The sequence below is a fragment of the Eubalaena glacialis genome, chromosome 9 (assembly GCF_028564815.1).
Source record: "Eubalaena glacialis isolate mEubGla1 chromosome 9, mEubGla1.1.hap2.+ XY, whole genome shotgun sequence".
Taxonomy (NCBI): Eukaryota; Metazoa; Chordata; class Mammalia; order Artiodactyla; family Balaenidae; genus Eubalaena; species Eubalaena glacialis.
In genome coordinates, this window is record NC_083724.1 from 71,138,224 (window position 1) to 71,157,100 (window position 18,877).

Here is an 18,877-nt window from a genome sequence, read left to right on the forward strand (position 1 = left end):
TTTTCTCCTGATGTCCAGAACAAGCCTTAAGGACTTGTTCCCTTTTTGTTTCTCCTGTTCGTCCCCACTTCCTACCTGAAGGCTCTTCTGAGTCTAGGACCTCCCCTGCGGTTAATAGTAAGTCCAAGGAAGAAAAAAGCCGTCAGTTATCCAAAGTTCCTCCTGTATCCCAGAATAACCTTAGAGTTCAAAGTCCTCTTGGGCTTTTGCATTCATGGTATTTTACTTTCATTTAAACTACTCTCAGGGCTGGAATTATTTGATAATCCTTAATTCTCTGAAGAGCTTGACTAGTAGACAAATTTTCATTCCTGGGTTAGTCTTCGTGCAGATGTGTACTTATCTCTTGACATGTATCAGCTTTTACCAGAATAGGATGTCTTCTGAGAAAGCATGAAATTCTTTCCTCACAAATGCATGATTCTTAGGTCCATTCTGAAAAGTCTATACTCCTCCCAAGCTTGAAGCAGTCATACATGTGCATGTACATACAGGAATTGAAATGTATGACCTGCAGTTGGATTTTACGCACACTTTTCATTTAGATGATGTGTTGATCAGGGTCTTCGCAGGAAATTCAGAGGGAGTAATTGAGAGTTTAATAAAGGGACTGCTTAAAGGTGTGTTGTCAAGGTTAAAGGAAATTCACAAGCAATGGTGAATCATCTAAGAATGGTTAATGTCCCTCAGCCTGAAGAGGTAAGAGAAGGGAGCAATTAGGAGAATAAGAGAGAGCTTCTGTGTCATAAGAAGCTCCTGAGTGGAGCAAGGCCCTTCAAAAGAGGGATGCAGACAACCTGGAGCAGTCCTGCAGGAGGGTGTCTGGGGAGTACATGCCCTCACCTCTGTTTTCACCCTGTGATCTCCTGCCAGTGTCTCCCATTGGATGAAGCCAACTAAAAGCCAGAGGACAAGGGAGTCTGATGATGCAGTTGTGAAAGGTTATTCTTCCAGGGCACAGAGTAGGGTTGAGAGGGTGGATCTGGAGGGGTAAATGGAAAACATACTACACAGGTGTTCTCTGGGCTTTGAATGGAGAAGCTTTGTTGCACCTAGGAAAGTTCTATATAGGAATGACAGAACTGGGTACATAATACATGTTCCAGTGAGTACTTCTGCCTTTAATTTAATCGTGGTCATTTAAAGGAGACTTTTAGACCTATTCAGAATGAAATTCTAGTTTAGGTAGGCAGACTCTTGCTTGCTTGCTTGCTTGATTTATTTATTTATTTATTTAGTTAGTTAGTTATGCTATTCTTGTCAGCTTACATTCTTTTTATGTATGTATGTATGTATGGCTGTGTTGGGTCTTCGTTTCTGTGCGAGGGCTCTCTCCAGCTGTGGCAAGCGGGGGCCACTCTTCATCGCGGCCTCTCGTTGCCGAGCACAGGCTCCAGACGCGCAGGCTCAGCAACCGTGGCTCACGGGCCGAGTCGCTCCGCGGCATGTGGGATCCTCCCAGACCAGGGCTCGAACCCGCGTCCCCTGCATTGGCAGGCAGACTCCCAACCACTGCGCCACCAGGGAAGCCCCGACTCTTGCTTTTTGTTCCTATAATAAGAGGCACCTGTGGTGGTTTCCTTTTTTGTTTTCCATATGATTTGTTTAGCTTTAATTTTTGTTGTTTTTGTTTCTGCATTGGGCAACCTCTAGTGGTCCTTAGGAAAATAACACTTGAATATAAACCTATAGTGCTAATCAGGTATTTTGTTTGGATACCCTATTGTCTTCTGATCCCACATTACTGCATTACCTTATAATAAGTGAAGATGTCAAGCAATAAAGAGCTTGGGCTTAATTAGAAGGAACACAAACAAAGAAATAGTGAATTAATTTTTTTAAATAAGTGTACTGATATTACTGCAGAATGGTGGATAGTCATAAAGGGCCTCTCTGAAAATATCTAAATGACAGGAAGGAGCCAGTCAGGTGGACACTGGGGATTAGTGTGTTCCAGGTGGAAGGAATGGCAAGTGCAGTGGCCTTGACTTAGATATGAACTTTGTGTTATTGAGGAATGGAAAAAAAGCCGTGTGGAAGTGTGTCTTTAACACAGCTAGGAAGGAAGGTGGGTGGTAGAGATGAGGTCACAGGGAGAGTCAGGGGCTAGGTCATAGAAAGCCTTGATCATTGTCAGACGTCTTGACGTTATTCTATGTACAGTGAAAAAGCATTGAAAGATGTTAGGGAAGGAAATGACATAAAACTCTAGCTTCTTTCTGGGTAGAGGATGGTTTAGAGGAGTGGTCATGAGGAGAAGAAACCAAGAACTAGTTTTTAAATTTATCCAGATGAGGAAGAGAGAAGATAATGACTGGGCAAGTAGCAGTGAAAATGGAGAGAAACGGATGGATTTGAGATATATTTTTAAAGGTAGATCTACAAGGACTTGCTACATATAAGGAGTGTGAGAAAGAGAGGAATTAAGAATGACTAAGTTTTTAAGCTTGAGTAACTGGGTGCCATATTCTGGTTTGGGGAAGACTAAAAAAGTGCTGGGAATCAAGAATTGTTTTTTTACTTTGTGAAATTTGACCTGAAATATAGCTAAGTTGTTGTTGTTGGTGTGTGTGTGTATGAGTTAAGAATGAATGTTTCTCTTCTAGCATACTATATTCACTCTACTTTTGGTCTCCTTTTATTTCTTTCAGCTTTGGAGGAATTTTTTACATCACTTGTGAAACAAGAAATGGTGAATATGCCCCGTGGGGTGTATCACTCTGCATTAAAAGGAGGTGCTCGCTTAGATCAAGGAAAGACTGTAGCAGGAATCCCCAATTTTATGTTGAAAATGTATGAAACAAACAAGCAACCAGGTTTGAAACCTGGCCTTGCAGGTAAGCACAATACATAGTATCAAGGTACAGGATTTTAATGTGATGATTTAAGTTTCTCTTCCAAGTAGGGTATAATAGGGCATGGAAAGGCATTGCTGCTGCTACTAACGTCTAGACACAGCTGGATAAATTACAAAAATGAATCACATTTTAAAGCCATCAGAGAACTGTAGAAAAAAAGACATAGATAAAACAAAGAATAGACTGAAATTACGGAATGGAGAGAACATTTTAGATTGTTCCCTATGGACCTGTTCCACCCCCTGGCCCCTACCCCATGGGAGATATTCACTGATTCTGGTTGTGGGCTGGGATTGGGTATTGGCCCAGGAAGAGGCCTGTTGGAGGATAGAGAAACCAGTAAAGCTTTTAGTGGTTTCATGGGACTAGGCTGATGTGATGATTAATTTTATGTGTCATCTTCATTGGGCTAAGTGATGCTCAGATAACTGGTAAGTATTATTTCTGAGTGTGTTTCCAGAAGAGGTTAGCCTTTGAATCAGTAGACTGAGTAAAGAAGATCACCCTGAGCAGTGTGGGTGGGCAACATCCAATCCACTGAAGACCTGAACAGAACAAAAAGGTAGAGGAAGGGTGACTTTGCTCTCTTTGCTTGAGCTGGGAGATCCATCTCCTCCTGCCTTTGGACATTGGTGTTCCTGGTTCTTGGGCTTTCTGACTCAGACTGAATTGCACCACAGGCTTTCCTGGTTCTCTAGTTTGCAGACAGCAGATCATGGGACTTCTCAGCCTCAAAAATCTTGGGAGTCAATTCCCATAATAAATCTCCTCTTGCTTATCTGCATATCTGTACCTATATATATCCTGTTGGTTATGTTTCTCTGAAGATTCTAATACAGGTGACAAACTGGAGATTTTCCTCATAAGCAATTTGGTGACTTTTGAGTTTGCACTGAAAGTTAAAGAACTAGGCTGATGCTTCTGAGAGGCAGTGAAATCTCCAGTCTTGTGGTGCTTAGGAAACAAACACTGGCTAGGAGAATGGGCCTGAAAACAAAGCACACAAGTAGTGAATTGATACTGAGATCTACAGCTCTTTTCACCTGGATGCACTTACTAATTTTGGCCTCAGATAGAGGCTGAAATTCAGGCTTGACCTTAACAGGAGACTGGTGCAGGAGGCAGAGAAGCCAACAGAGATCATGACATTTATGTGGTAACCTGAGTGACAAGACTGGGGACTTGAGACCCTTCAAACACACAGCCTGTTTCTCCCTTAAGATATTTGTCAAATTTTGCAGCTTTGTGGGAAGTTAAAAGCTAAGCTGAAAACTTCTGAGGACAGATCCAAATCTCTGATTCTCCCATAATCTTTCTGTATTGAAGAGTCAAAGACCAATTAGACTGTCAGTTGAAAATCTTGAGGAGGCATGCCTTAGGAACAGGGTTAAACCAGAGGTAGACTGAGATTTACCAAAGCTATAGTCAAGCCTAACTCAGTTAAATCCCTCATTCACCTGAGATGATCTGTCCTTCACTCTCTCTGCCTAACAGAGGAGAAAATCCTCTGATTAAAAAAATAATAATATCATTTAGAATTTCTGTGGTTCTTTCATATACTGTCCACTGAAAAAGTGCTAGACATGTGAAAAAGGAAGAAGCTAGAAATGAAGGGAATATTTCATGGAGATAAAGAAGTCAGTCCATTAGAAAAGTATCACAATTCTAATCAATGTGCCAAAATAACAGAGTTTCAAACTATACGACAAAAATTAGCAGAACTAACTAAATAGACAAATCCACAATAATAGCGGGAAACCCTTAAACAGCTTTATCAATGGTGTGACGAACAAGCAGACAAAAAAATCAAGTTCACAAAATATATGAATAATACTATGAACAAACTTTATTTAAGTGACATATGGAACATTGTATCTTATAGTGATAGAATTTGTATGCTTTTTAACTGTACATTGGAAACTCATCAAAATGGTCATATGGCAGACCATACATTTCAACAAATTTCAAAATATTGAAGTCATTGAGTATGTCCTCTGATACAATGGGATTAAGCTAAACTAAATAACAAAAAGATAACTAGAATTTCTCCACTCGCCTGGAAATTGAACCGTACACTTATAAATCATTCATGGATCAAAGAAAAAAATCAAAATGGAAATCAGAAAATATTTTGAACTGAATGATAATGAAAATATGCCAAATTACAACTTGTGGGATGCAGCTAAAACAGTGTTAGAAGGTGATAAAAACTCTCCAGAAAGTGGGTATAGAGGGAACCTACCTGAACATAATAAAGGACATATACAGCAAACCCACAGCAAACATCATTCTCAATGGTGAAAAACTGAAAACATTTCCTCTAAGATTAGGAACACAACAAGGATGTCCACTCTTGCCACTATTGTTCAACATAGTTTTGAAAGTCCTAACCATGGCAGTCAGAGAAGAAAAAGAAATAACAGGAATACAAATTGGAAAAGAAGAAGTAAAACTGTCACTGTTTGCAGATGACATGTAGTGTACATAGATAATCCTAAGGATGCCACCAGAAAACTACTAGAACTAATCAATGAATTTGGTAAAGTTGCAGGATACAAAATTAATGCACAGAAATCTCTAGAATTCCTATACACTAACAACAAAAGATCAGAAAGAGAAATTAAGGAAACAATCCCATTCACCATTACAACAAAAAGAATAAAATACCTAGGAATAAAGCTACTGAAGGAGGTAAAAAACCTGTACTCAGAAAACTGTAAGACACTGATGAAAGAAATCAAAGATGACACAAACAAATGGAGAAATATACCATGCTCTTGGATTGGAAGAATCAATATTGTGAAAATGACTATACTACCCAAAGCAATCTACAGATTCAACGCAATCCCTATCAAATTACCAATGGCATTTTTTACAGAACTAGAACAAAAAATCTTAAAATTTGTATGGAGACACAAAAGACCCGGAATGGCCAAAGCAATCTTGAGGGAAAAAAATGGAACTGGAGGAATCAGACTCCATGACTTCAGACTGTACTACAAAGCTACAGTCATCAAGACAGTATGGTACTGGCACAAAAACAGAAATATAGGTCAATGGAACAGGATAGAAAGCCCAGAGATAAACCCACATACCTATGGTCAACTAATCTATGACAAAGGAGGCAAGGATATACAGTGGAGAAAAGACAGTCTCTTCAGTAAGTGGTGCTGAAAAAACTGGACAGCTACATGTAAAAGAATGAAATTAGAACACTCTCTAACACCATACACAAAAATAAACTCAAAATGGATTAAAGACCTAAATGTAAGACCAGACACTATAATAAAACTCTTAGAGGAAAACATAGGAAGAATACTCTTTGACATAAATCACAGCAAGATCTTTTTTGACCCACCTCCTAGAGTAATGGATATAAAAACAAAAATAAACAAATAGGACCTAATGAAACTTAAAAGCTTTTGCACAGCAAAGGAAACTATAAACAAGATGAAAAGACAACCCTCAGAATATATTTGCAAACGAATATTTGCAAATGAGAAAATATTTGCAAACGAATCAACGGACAAAGGATTAATCTCCAAAATATATAAAAAGCTCACGCAGCTCAATATTAAAAAAACAAACAACCCAATCAAAAAATAGGCAGAAAACCTAAATAGACATTTCTCCAAAGAAGACACACAGATGGCCAAGAGGCACATGAAAAGCTGCTCAACATCTCTAATTATTAGAGAAATGCAAATCAAAACTGCAATGAGGTATCACCTCACACCAGTTAGAATGGGCATCATCAGAAAATCTACAAACAACAAATGGAAACACAAGAAATAAAGAAAATAAGCAAAGCCAAAGGTGATTCTTTGAAAAGTTTAACGAGGACTTCCCTGGTGGCGAAGTGGTTAAGAATCTGCCTGTCAGTGCAGGGGACATGGGTTCAATTCCTGGTCCGGGAAGACCCCACACGCCACGGAGCAACTAAGCCCGTGCGCCACAACTACTGAGCCTGCGCTCTAGAGCCTGTGAGCCATGACTGCTGAGCCCGTGCACCACAAGTACTGAAGCCCACGGGCCCTAGAGCCCACGTGCCACAACTACTGAGCCTGCGTGCTGCAACTACTGAAGCCTATGCGCCTAGAGTCCTTCCTTCACAATAAAAGAAGTCACTGCAATGAGAAGTCCGTGCACCACAACTAGAGAAAGCCCACGCACAGCAACGAAGACCCAACGCAGCCAAAAATAAATAAAAATTAAAAATAAATAAATAAATAAAAAACGCTGCTAGTTAAAAAAAACGTTTAAGAAAATTGATAAAGCTGTTGTAAGGCTGGACAAAAAAATAGAGAAATATAGATCACCTATATCAGGAACAACAAAGGAGACATCACTTCAGGCCCTACAGCATTCAAAACATTAAAGAATATTTTGAAGAACTTTTAGCCAATGAATTTCACAGTTTAGATGAGATGTAGAAATTCGTCAAAATATAAAACTTTGCAAAACTGACAGAAGGAGAAATAGACTATATGAATAGTTTGATATGTATTAAAGAAATTGAATCTGTAACAACCTTCCCACAAAGAAAACCTAGGTGCAGATGGCTTCCTTGGTGAAGTCCTCAAAAAAATTAAGGGAGAAATAACAGTGGTCTTTATAAACTTCAACAGAGAAAAAAAAAAAAAGAGAACACTCTTGATTGAGATCAGCATAATCTTGATACCAAGTAGAAGAAAAAAGTAGTAAAGGCCAGTCTCTTCCATGAACATAGTTGCAAAAATTCCCCCAAAGTATGTTAGAAAAGGGAGGAAAAAAAGGAGAGTGAATGTATGTGAGTGCAGGTGTGAGGGAAAACTAGTCCACTTATGGGTAGAAACTAAAGGAACCCATATTATCAGGAGTTCACAAAGACTGACATGCACAAGCATTTCGCTTTCATTGAAATTTGTTTTTAAAGAAAAGCTTAATAGAATTTCTAGAAGTAACAGTTCACAAAATTTAAAATAAGACATGATTTGAAATTTTCTCATTTATTTACAAATGAATAAGGCTTGTCAGTAAGTGATCGTTTCAGTTTGTAATTTCTTTTTTTTTATTCATAGTTAAAAATCATAATTTGCTTAGCATATTCTTTTAATTTCTAAATCTCTCTATACAGGTTGATTGAATATGGATTACTGAGAACCTAATTAATGAGTTTTTTCCATAAGCAATGTTTTTATTTTTTATTTTTCTTTTAAGGTGGTATGCTATTTTGTTATGATATTTCAATGTATCAGAGTAAAGATGGCAAACCATTGAATAGACTGATGGCCAATAGAGGGCGAAGTTTCAAGCAGACTTCACTCGCTCTAGTGCATGAGGTAGGTGCCTTCCCATACTCTGTAACAGGTTCTTCTTGCTTATATATGTTTTGGGGTTTCTCTCCTTCACTTTATGCCCATGAAATTTAGTGTGTGTTTGGGAATTATTTTTCTCTTTATCATAATTAATTTAAGTGGCTTTTAAAGACAACCAGAATAGTTGAGCCAACTGAATACTAAAATATTTTGAGGTATTTCTCAAAGAAACTGGCATGCTTCCCCACTGCTCAGCCTATTAGGGAGTAGTATCTTGGAATTTGGTTTATTTCATCAGTATTTAACTTCCATATTTCAGAATAAATACCAATTTATTATTTAAAGAAATAATTTTGCCTGTTTCTTAATTGTGATCCTTTGAAAGTATGTAGAGCACCAGTGTTTATATTTTGTGAATGTTGGGAATTAACAGTAAATAATATTGTTTAGGGCAAAAAAAAAAACCTTTGGTTTTAGTGTTTATTTAATTTTTCTTTTGGACCACCCTTTTAAAATAAAGTTACATTATTTTTTGCTTGAAATCTGATCGTTGCAGATGGTACCAATACGAGAGGGAAGAGGGAAGTTGTAAAGCACTTGGGAAATTTGTTTTTTTGTTGTTTTTTAAAATTTTATGACAGTTACTCATTCAGGTATATATAAATTAAAATGTATGAATGAATAACAAAACAAAATATCACAGCAAAGAGGTTTATTTTACATAATTTAAACGTAAGTTATATACAAATTATAGATGAAAATATATAAATTATAAAAATTTTAAAGGATATGAGGTAAAAATAGTGCTTCTACAGTATGTTTGTATTAAATCTTATTTTGAGACATAATTTATAAATCTTGGCATCACTAATTTGATTTGATTATATTCTGTGTCATACCAATTGCCACCAATTAGCATAGCCAGATTTTTTGTTTATTTGTTTTTTGGCCGTGCACGTGCATGGCACGAGGGATCTTAGTTCCCTGACCAGGGATTGAACCCGTGCCCGCTACAGTGGAAGCGCAGAGTCTTAACCACTGGACTGCCAGGGAAGTCCCAGCATAGCCAGATTTTAAAGACCCACCTCTATCCTAGCCACCCATATTAGTTTTATATATTTAGTTAGAATTGAAATTATGTAAATATTTGGTTCAGAACCTTTTTTGTCTAACACAGTGTCTTTATTTAACTAAGGAAGGAAGAAAGATCTGGGGAGAGCAGTGTTTCTCTGGGAAGAAGAGAGGTTTAATTTCATAAAAGAGGAAAAAGCATAGGTAATTTCTAGATTTGTTCTCCCTAGCATATTATTTGTTGGTATGGAGAAGAGAGAGATTTGGTACCTTTTTGGGTTTTAAAGCTGTGTACTTACGTGGATAACCAAATTGTTAAGTATTAATGGAAGCCTAATTTTAAAAGTACCATCAGAAAAGAAACAAAAAAAGTGTTAATGTGGAGGTAGCAGAAGATACCTAATAAATTCAGAAAATGGAATCAGAACTTATGAGGTGTACCTTAGATGTGAACAGAGAAAATATTTGGGTTATGATACTTGTTGCTTGTATTTTAGAATGCCTAGAAAATTTCAAGAGATGAGAAAAGATCATAATTTTATGAGTCAATTGGAAGACACATTAGACAGAATTCTGCCAAATCTATGGTAGGATTTTGTTTGGATTCATTTTCTGCTTACTATAATTCATTTTTTTAAAAAAGAGAGAATGAGCCATGCAGTTTCTCAGACTGTCTGACAACAAATAATAAGAATTTTAAGAACTAGTTAATAAGTATAACAATTGCAATAATAATAGCTAATAACCAGCTCAGACACTTCAAAATTTGCCATGCATATATTAATTCATTTAATCTCTATATTCACACTGTGAGGTTGGTGCTGTTAATGTGCTTGACACAGGTAAGTAGAGGAGCCTGGAAATTGAACCCAGGAAGTATGATTACCCAGTTCTTGAACTACCCTGTACCATCCCAGGGCAGTCAGAGAACAATTTTAAAATACCTTTGGTTTTTTCCAGGATGACTCTAGTATTTCCTAACTCTCCTTCTTTCTTCTAGTATTTCTTTTGTTGTAGTCCCTTTGGTATTTTTCCAGCTGAAGTTTCTTCAGACTTTGCTTTGGTTCCCATCACTGCTTTGTTCTGAGTCTTTTTGTTTTTAAAAAGCCTGTCATCATTGTTTCAATCTGTGTATTAATTTACACATTGATGGACCTTTGGGTTGTTTCTACTTTTTCCAGATTATGACTAAAGCTGCTATAAACATTATCATACAGGTGTATGTGTGGACATCTGTTTTCATTTCTTTTGAGTAAATAACTACCTAAGAATGGGATCGCTAGGTCTTTTGGTGAGTGAATATAAGAAACTACCCGACTGTTTTTCTAGTGACTCTCCCATTTTGAGTCCCCATCGGCAGTGTAAGGGAGTTCTGGTTGCTCTGCCTTCCTTGCCAGTGCTCAATATGGTCAGTTTTTTAAATTTAGCAGTTCTCATAGTGGTTAGTGGTTTCCCTTTTGTGGTTTTTAATTCGTGTTTTTTTTTAATGACTGCTGATGTTGAACATCTTTTCATGTATTTATTCACCATTCATATTTTTTTCTTCCATGGAGTGTTCTGTTCTTTTGCCCATTTTTAATCTAGGTTTTTTGTTTTCAAATGAGAGTTCTTTATATACTCTGGATATAAGTTTTTTAAATTAGAAATGTGTTTTGCACATGTTTTTACCTACTCTGTAACTTGTCTTTTCATTTGTCTTTTGAAGAGAAGATCTTTAATTTTGAAGAATTTATCAAGTTTTTCTTTTTATGGTTCTTGCTTTTTGTCCTACCCCAAGTCTCAAAGTTTTTCTGCTTTTTTTTCCCGTGTTTTCTTTTTTTAAATTTTTTTTTAAAATGAGGTATAATTTATGTACCGTAAAATTCACTCATTTAATGTGTGCAAGTCAGTGGTTTTAGTATATGCACAGAGTTGCGTAGCCATCACCACAATCAATTTTAGAATATTTTCATCATAATGAAAAGAAACTCTGTACCCATTAGCAGTCACTCTCCATTTTCCTCACATCCCAGCCTCCAGCAATCACGAATCCACTTTCTTTCTGTGTAGTTTTGCCAGTTTTAGACATTTTATGTAAATGGAATCATGCAATATGTGTGTTTTTTGGTATGGGTTTTTTTACTTAGTATAATGTTTTCAAGATTTATATGTACTATAGTATGTATCAGTAGTTCATTCCTTTTTACAGCTGAATAATATTCCATTGTATGAATATATCATATATAGTTTATCCATTAATCACTTGATGGATCACCTAAGTTTTCTTGTAGAAGAAGCTTTATGGTTTAAGATTTACATTTTAGCCTATGATTATTTGAGTTAATTTTTCATAAGGTATGAGTTATACTTGTTGAGTGTACCATCCTTTCTTCACCTAGGCACCTTTGTCAAAAAATCATTTGTCCATATATGTATGGGTCTATTTCTGTACTTAATTTTGTTTCATTGTTCTAAGTGTGTAGACAGTCATCAAAACCACAGTTTCACTACTGTTGCTTTATAATAAGTCTTGAAATCAAGTAATATGAATCTTCCAATTTTGTTTTAAATTTGGCTGTCTTAAGCCCTTTGCTTTTCCACATAAATTTTATTTTATTTATTTATTTATTTATTTATTTATTTATTTATGGCTGTGTTGGGTGTTCGTTGCTGTGCACGGGCTTTCCTTAGTTGTGGCGAGCGGGGGCTACTCTTCGTTGCGGTGTGTGGGCTTCTCATTGCAGTGGCTTCTCTTGTTGCAGAGCATGGGCTGTAGGTGCATGGGCTTCAGTAGTTGTGGCGCGCAGGCTCAGTAGTTGTGGCGCACGGGCTTCAGTAGTTGTGGTGTGCGGGCTCTAGAGCTCAGGCTCAGTAGTTGTGGTGCATGGGCTTAGTTGTTCCGTGGCATGTGGGATCTTCCCGGACCAGGGCTCGAAACCATGTCCCCTGCATTGGCAGGCGGATTCTTAACCACTGTGCCACCAGGGAAGCCCTCCACATAAATTTTAAATCAGCTTTGAGAAGCTACAAAAAAAGCCTGCTGTAATTTTAGGTAGAAATGCAAATTGAATTTGTAGATCAATTTGGGAGAGAATTGACATCTTAATAATATTAAGTTTTTCAACCCATACACAAGGTATATTTCTCTATTATCTTAGATCAATGTTTTATTGTTTTCTTACTACAAATCTTGCACATATTTTGTTAAATTTAATAAGTATTGCATATCCCTAAGTATTTTTATGCTAGTGCAATTAGACTGTTTTTTGGTTTGTCTTAATTTCCAACTGCTCATTGCTAGAATATAAACATGTAATTGATACTTTTTTATGGCCTTTCTAAACCCACTTATATATTCTTGTAGCTTTTTTGTAGATTCTTTTTGTTTTTCATTGTAATGTTGTCTATGAATAGAGATTGTCATACTGTTTTTCTCTTGGATCTGTATGCCTTTGATTTCTTTTTCTTGCCTGATTGCACTGTGTAGGACCCTTTGGTGTGGTTGAATAGCAGTGGTGAGAGCAGAAATCTTATCTTGTTAACAGTCTTGGGAGAAAGCATTCAGTGTCTTAACATTAAATATGATGTTATATTTAGTTTATTTTAGTGTAGAGATTTTGTAGATATCCTGTATTAGGTTGATGAAGTTTCCTTTTATTCCTAAATTGCTAAGGGTGTTTATTACAAATAGATGTTGAATTTTGTCAAATTTTTTTTCCCCTACATTTATTGAAATGATTGTATACTTTTTTGGTTTGTTGATATGATGAATTATTTTGATTGATTTTCTAATGTGAACCAAATCTACATTCCTAGGATAAACTCCACTTGATTATAATGAAGTATCCTATTTATTTATTGCTGAATTTGAATTATTATTGCTAATAATATTTTGTTAAGGATTTTTGCATCTTTGCACCTATGAGGGGTATGGTTCTGTAGTTTCTTTGTAATACCTTTGCCTGATGTGTTATCAGGATAATGCTATCCTAATAAATAATTTTTCCTAAAATGGGCAGTAGAATTTTCTAGTGAAAATTCTGGGCTTGGAGTTTTCTTTAGGAATGTTTGTAACTATGAATTCAATTTATTTAATACTGAAACTATTTATCTATCCACCTATCCTTACTAATCCTGAAGTGGGGATTTGGGTGGTACAGCATACATGACAATTAGTGTGTCTCTCTCCTTTTTTTAAAAGAAATGAATGAATTAATTAATTAATTAATTTATTTATTTTTGGCTGTGTTGGGTCTTCGTTTCTGTGCGAGGGCTTTCTCTAGTTGCGGCAAGCGGGGGCCACTCTTCATCGCGGTGCGCGGGCCTCTCATTATCGTGGCCTCTCTTGTTGCGGAGCACAGGCTCCAGATGCGCAGGCTCAGTAGTTGTGGCTCACGGGCCTAGTTGCTCCGCGGCATGTGGGATCTTCCCAGACCAGGGCTCGAACCCATGTCCCCTGCATTAGCAGGCAGATTCTCAACCACTGCGCCACCAGGAAAGCCCCTCTCTCCTTTTTTAAAGTGTAAATTTTATAAAATCAGGGAGTTTGTTTTGGTCATGTGTCGTTCCGGTGCTTAGTATTCCTGGCACATAGTAGACACTTTGTAAATGATTTTAATCCTTTTGAAACTTGGATGTGTCCTATACTTTATATGTGCATTTAGTGGGATCATTTCCTTTTTCCAGAAATGTTGCTATTAAATTGATGGTGAATCTAATAATTGTTGAGGTCTTACTAAGAAATGACATTATTGTCATTTGAACAAGCTATTATATACTGTTGGTGTTGTTATTCATTTATATGGTTTAGCCTCCCCTCTCTGCCAAAGGTTACATATACCTATAGGATATTCTATGGCCCTAACGCATACAACTATAGATGGGTGAGTGAGTGAATGAATGGATAAAAGAACATGGTTTTGAATGTCCAAGTGCTCTGCTCTTCATATTTTGAAGTGTATTTTGCTTTATGTAATTGTCAATATTTCTCAATAACTGTGTTAGTTAAATCAAGTATTTTCAGTGTCATGGAGAACTAGCTATTTAATCTGTGATGAATTCTTTTGGAAAGCATTATATCCCCTTCTTTCTAAAAACTGTTTTTGTTTTTCATTGACTTTTCTTAAAGTGAAACTCTCCCACGTTATACTTTCAGAAGGTTCACAGATCTAAGTCTGATTTGGGTTTGACCTGACCTACCAGGAGCAGTTCTGTATAATCACTGTCCTGTTTAGATTTCTCTAAAACTGAAGTGCCCTCTCTCTCTTTGCTGCTTTGAACAGGGGACAACCAGGGGTCATTTCAGATCTACTAGGGCTTCTCCAAGTTCAAGTGACTGTCCTCTTCTGCCCTGATTTATAACTACTTCTCATCCTGAGACTAACTTGGCTCCTGTTGATGAGGAAGCTGAAGGTGAATGACAGTTTCTTTCCCTGAAAGTTGCTGCCTGTCTTGTCATCCTTTGGCATTTCTAACTCTGACATGATACTCTCACCTAAATTGGATGACACTGATTTGTCCCTGGATGAGAATGGCAGCCTTGCTTCATTATTTCCTCCATCTTTGGGCACATGCAGATTTTCCTGATCCTGCCGCTGCTACCCAACCATATTTCTGCCTCAGCATTAGGTAATGAGCTCTTTTTCATTTTTATTTCAGAGAAGCCTTTATCAGGCTTATTGGCAGCACTACTCTGAATGAAATCTTTTTTCTTCTTTCTTTCTTTTGAAATTGATCATCATTTGATTTGTTTTGCCTTATAAATTAATTTTTTTCTTCTGCCTTCTTTACATTTTTTCCCTAGATACCCAAAAGTACATGTGGTATAACCCATCATTTGCCCTTTTCTTTCAGTTCCTTCTTTATTTAAAAATATATTTCTTATGAAAAACATGGAGTATGTTAGCACTCATGCAATATGAAACAATTAGATGAAAATTTTGAATAATAATTGTGAGAAGTGATATCTGTGCTTATTACACATTCCCCTTAGAAAACACTGTGAAAAGTATGGTTTGCTGTATTTTAGAAACTCCATAATTACCATGTGATGTGAGTTGTTATGGTAACAGGGTTTTCCCCCTTCCTATTAAATAACAGAGTAAATGGTTGCTTGAGATGTGATTGAATTGTCAGCTTTCAAGCTAATGTTATCCTCATGGGAAGGGGGAGTGGGGGGAGAGGGGAAGAGAGAGATAGATTGAGCTGGAGAGAGAATGAGGGAGGGACGGAGGGAGGGTGGAAGGAGAAAGAGAGTTTTAAATGTCCAGAAAGCACCTACAAAGTGATGAGTGTCATTTTACTTTAAAAATGTGTCCTCTGTAAGCCCTCCCTTTTTGTCTTCCAGTCGCTATTTGTCAGGGGACAGGAATAACAGAAAATTTATACTGTGCAAACAAGATTACTATTGACAGACAACTGAAGCCTATGATTTCTTATTTATAAACAGTGGGACATTGAGTGGCTTTGGGGGTCTCTAACACTAAGTACAAATGGTTTTTCTTCTGGGAATGTGGGAAGAGTGTGTGTATGTCACAGACCAAATGTAGTGGCTCAGTGTTGGTGTGTCTGGGTAGCAACTGCAGTTAAATACTTTTATCCTTTTGATAATGATATATACATCTGGGAAACATGAATATGCCTTACTTTGTGAGATCGAGGTTTTAAAATCAATAACAAACACTTTACCTGTTGATTTTTATGTGCTGCTCTACCTTATCCCATTCTAGTTTTACAGCCAAACAGCCTCACCAAAGCTTGTCTTACTTGATTTAAATTATTTATTGAAGTGCTGTTAAAATGGGTATTTTCTTATAAATGAATAATTGTATTTGTTAAGATCACTCAAGAGGCAGAAAACATTACCAAATTTCTGGGCAATGTATTCTGAACAGTAAATTATCTAATTAGGTAGCCATGTAGCTCCTTCAAGAAAAACATGCATCAGTGAGGAAACAAGATCTCCTTCTTCATTCTGTCTTTTGACATTCCTGCTACATTTATGAATTGTGTTTCTAAGCAGGATATTTCTGTTGAGCGAGTATTTCACGTATATGTCATTAGAACTTGTAATGATACAAATTTAAAAGTTTCGTTAGGAAATTTCAAAATACAAAGTTTATAATACCCGCTTTAAAATTTCGCCTTGTCAGTCACTGTGTTTTTAATCTGGAATGAAACATTTCCCAGCCAGAACATTTTGGACATGTTTTGTAAAATTTCAAATAACTGTATCCTCAACAACTTGTGTTTGTGTTTAGCCGTGCCTACTAAAAAAAGTTTTCTAACATTGTGTTTTTACACATCATGACTTTCTGTGATTACTTGTTTATGACAGTGTGGTTTTCACATGACAAGATTTTGCCTTAAAGCGAACACTGTACGTTTAATTGGTTAAACTCAGCAGGTACTTAAGTGAACACTTAAGTGCGAGATACTGTTGTGGGTTTCATGGGAGGGATTCCGGGATGAATAGGATATGATCTCTGCCCTTGGGATTGTATGAGATTAAGGTCCATGAACAAATAATCTAAGATGGAATCTGTTGAGTATAACAGGAGAGGCATATAGTGTACTTGCAAGCGCAGGGATGGGAGAAATTATTTCAGAAAGTAGAGGTGAGAGGAAGACTGGGCATTCAAAGCAGCGGAAGCAGTCAGTGAATGCAAAGGTCTTGTAGAGTATAGGACAGGCTTGGGAATTGGTTTATAACCCAAATCAACCAGAATACAGGTTAAATGAAAGAGAGGAGCAGAAAATCAAGTGGGGAAATTGGATGAGGATCTTAACCAGCAGGGCAGCAGAGTTCTCACATAACAACAAATTCTTTCTTTCTTTCTTTCTTTCTTTCTTTATTTTTGCCGCTATGAGTGGCATGTGGGATCTTAGTTCTCTGACCAGGGATCGAACCCGCCAGGGAGGTTCCTACAACAAATTATTTCTTAATTTGATTCTAAAATACTTTGGACATAGCACAAAAGAATTTGGACTTTATTCTTTAATGAACCATCAAAGGTTTTTGAAAAGAAGTTCTGAGTTAATGTAATAGTAGCAACACCATTCAGGATGTATTAGAAGGAGGAAAGATTTTAGACTGTTAAGAGATCAGTTAGGTGGCCTCAGTAATGAAGGCAGGAATTAGGACTCACCCAGTGAGGAAGAAAGTAGGGACAAACATAGTAAACATTTTAGAGGTAGAGATGACAGTTGAGTTGGGGGCAAGGGAGAAGTCCAGGATAAATCAGAAATTTCAAACCTGGTGATTGTAATATTGATAGGAAAAGGAAAGATAAGAGAAAGAGTGGATTTTGAATGATGACGACAAAGAAGTATACAGAGGGTATTAGATGGTGGGAGGTGAATGTTTGAGAAGTGTATGTTCTAAAAGTAGCCATTTTCAAACTATGTATTTTAAATTTTATTGAGTTATAGCATACAGTAGGTTTCTCCCCTTTTAGTGTATAGTTCTATGAATTTTGAGACATGAACACATTTGTCTAATCAGTACCACAGTCAAGATGAGAACAGTTCTATCACCCGAAAATCCCCCCATGCTCCTTTGTAGTCAGCTCCTCCCCCGCTCCCCCATCTCCTGACAACCACTGATCCTTTTATGTCCCTCTAGTTAAAACTGTGTTTTAAAGAGTACTAGGGACCACCACAAAGTAGACTCAGATGATCAAGAGGGCTGAACGCCAAGCCCTCAGCCTTCATCCTTACATCATTTACACACATTTTGCTTCTCTGTTTTCTGTTTTATATATTGGCATTTTACTTAATATTTGGGGTGGGGTGGAAAAATTACACAGCTAAATACTCGAAAACTTTTATTCTACAGTGTTACTGCTACCACTCAAGCCACCATTATCTCTTACCTGGATTTTTGCAGGAGCCTCTGAGTAGATTTCTCTGCTTTGACCTTTGCCCGCTACAGTCTGTTCTCAACAGAGCAGTCAGCGTGATCCTTTTACGATGTAGATTAGATCGTGTCATTTTTCTCAAAACCTTATAATGGCTCCCCCTTTAGTAGGAGTAAAGGCAAGTCCTGAGAAGTGACCCAGAAGGCCCTGCTTTCTCCTGTTAATTCTCCAGCCTTCTCTTTTTACACTCTCCTCTTTGCTTACTCTATCTGTGCTAGTTACCCTGGCCTCCCTTCTGTTCCTAAAACAGGTCAGCCACAGGCTCACTTTAGGGACCTTTGCCTTACCTTGTGGTTTTTTTTTTTAATTGAGGTAAAATTCACATAACATCAAACTAACCATTTTAAATCTTAAAGTGTACAATCCAGTGGTATTTAGTACATTCACAGTGTGCAACCATCACCTCTGTCTAGTTCCGAAACATTTTCATCACCCTCAAATGAGACCATGTATGCATTAAACATTCCCTCCCACTTCTTCCTCTCCCTGCCTCCTCCCCACCCCTGGAAACCACTAACTTGCTTTCTCTCCCTATGGATTTACCTATTCTGGACATTTAATATAAATGGAATCATATAACATGTGACCTTTCGTGTCCGGCTTCTTTCACTTTCACATCATGTTTTCAAGGTGCATCCACATTGTAGCATGCATTAGTACTTCATTCCTTTTTATGGCCAAATAATATTCCATTATGGATTTATCATATTTTGTTTATCCATTTATTCATTCATGAACATTTGGGTTATTTCCA

General features: G+C 37.0%; 1 protein-coding gene across 1 annotated transcript in view; it reads left to right on the plus strand.

The window, feature by feature from the left end:
* Positions 1–18,877, plus strand: part of FOCAD (focadhesin) — a 304,027-nt gene that overhangs the window by 196,332 nt on the left and 88,818 nt on the right. Inside the window, exons 20-21 of the mRNA XM_061200467.1 lie at positions 2,652–2,837; positions 8,058–8,179. Coding sequence (XP_061056450.1) covers positions 2,652–2,837; positions 8,058–8,179 — 308 coding nt within the window. The remainder of the gene's footprint in view (positions 1–2,651; positions 2,838–8,057; positions 8,180–18,877) is intronic.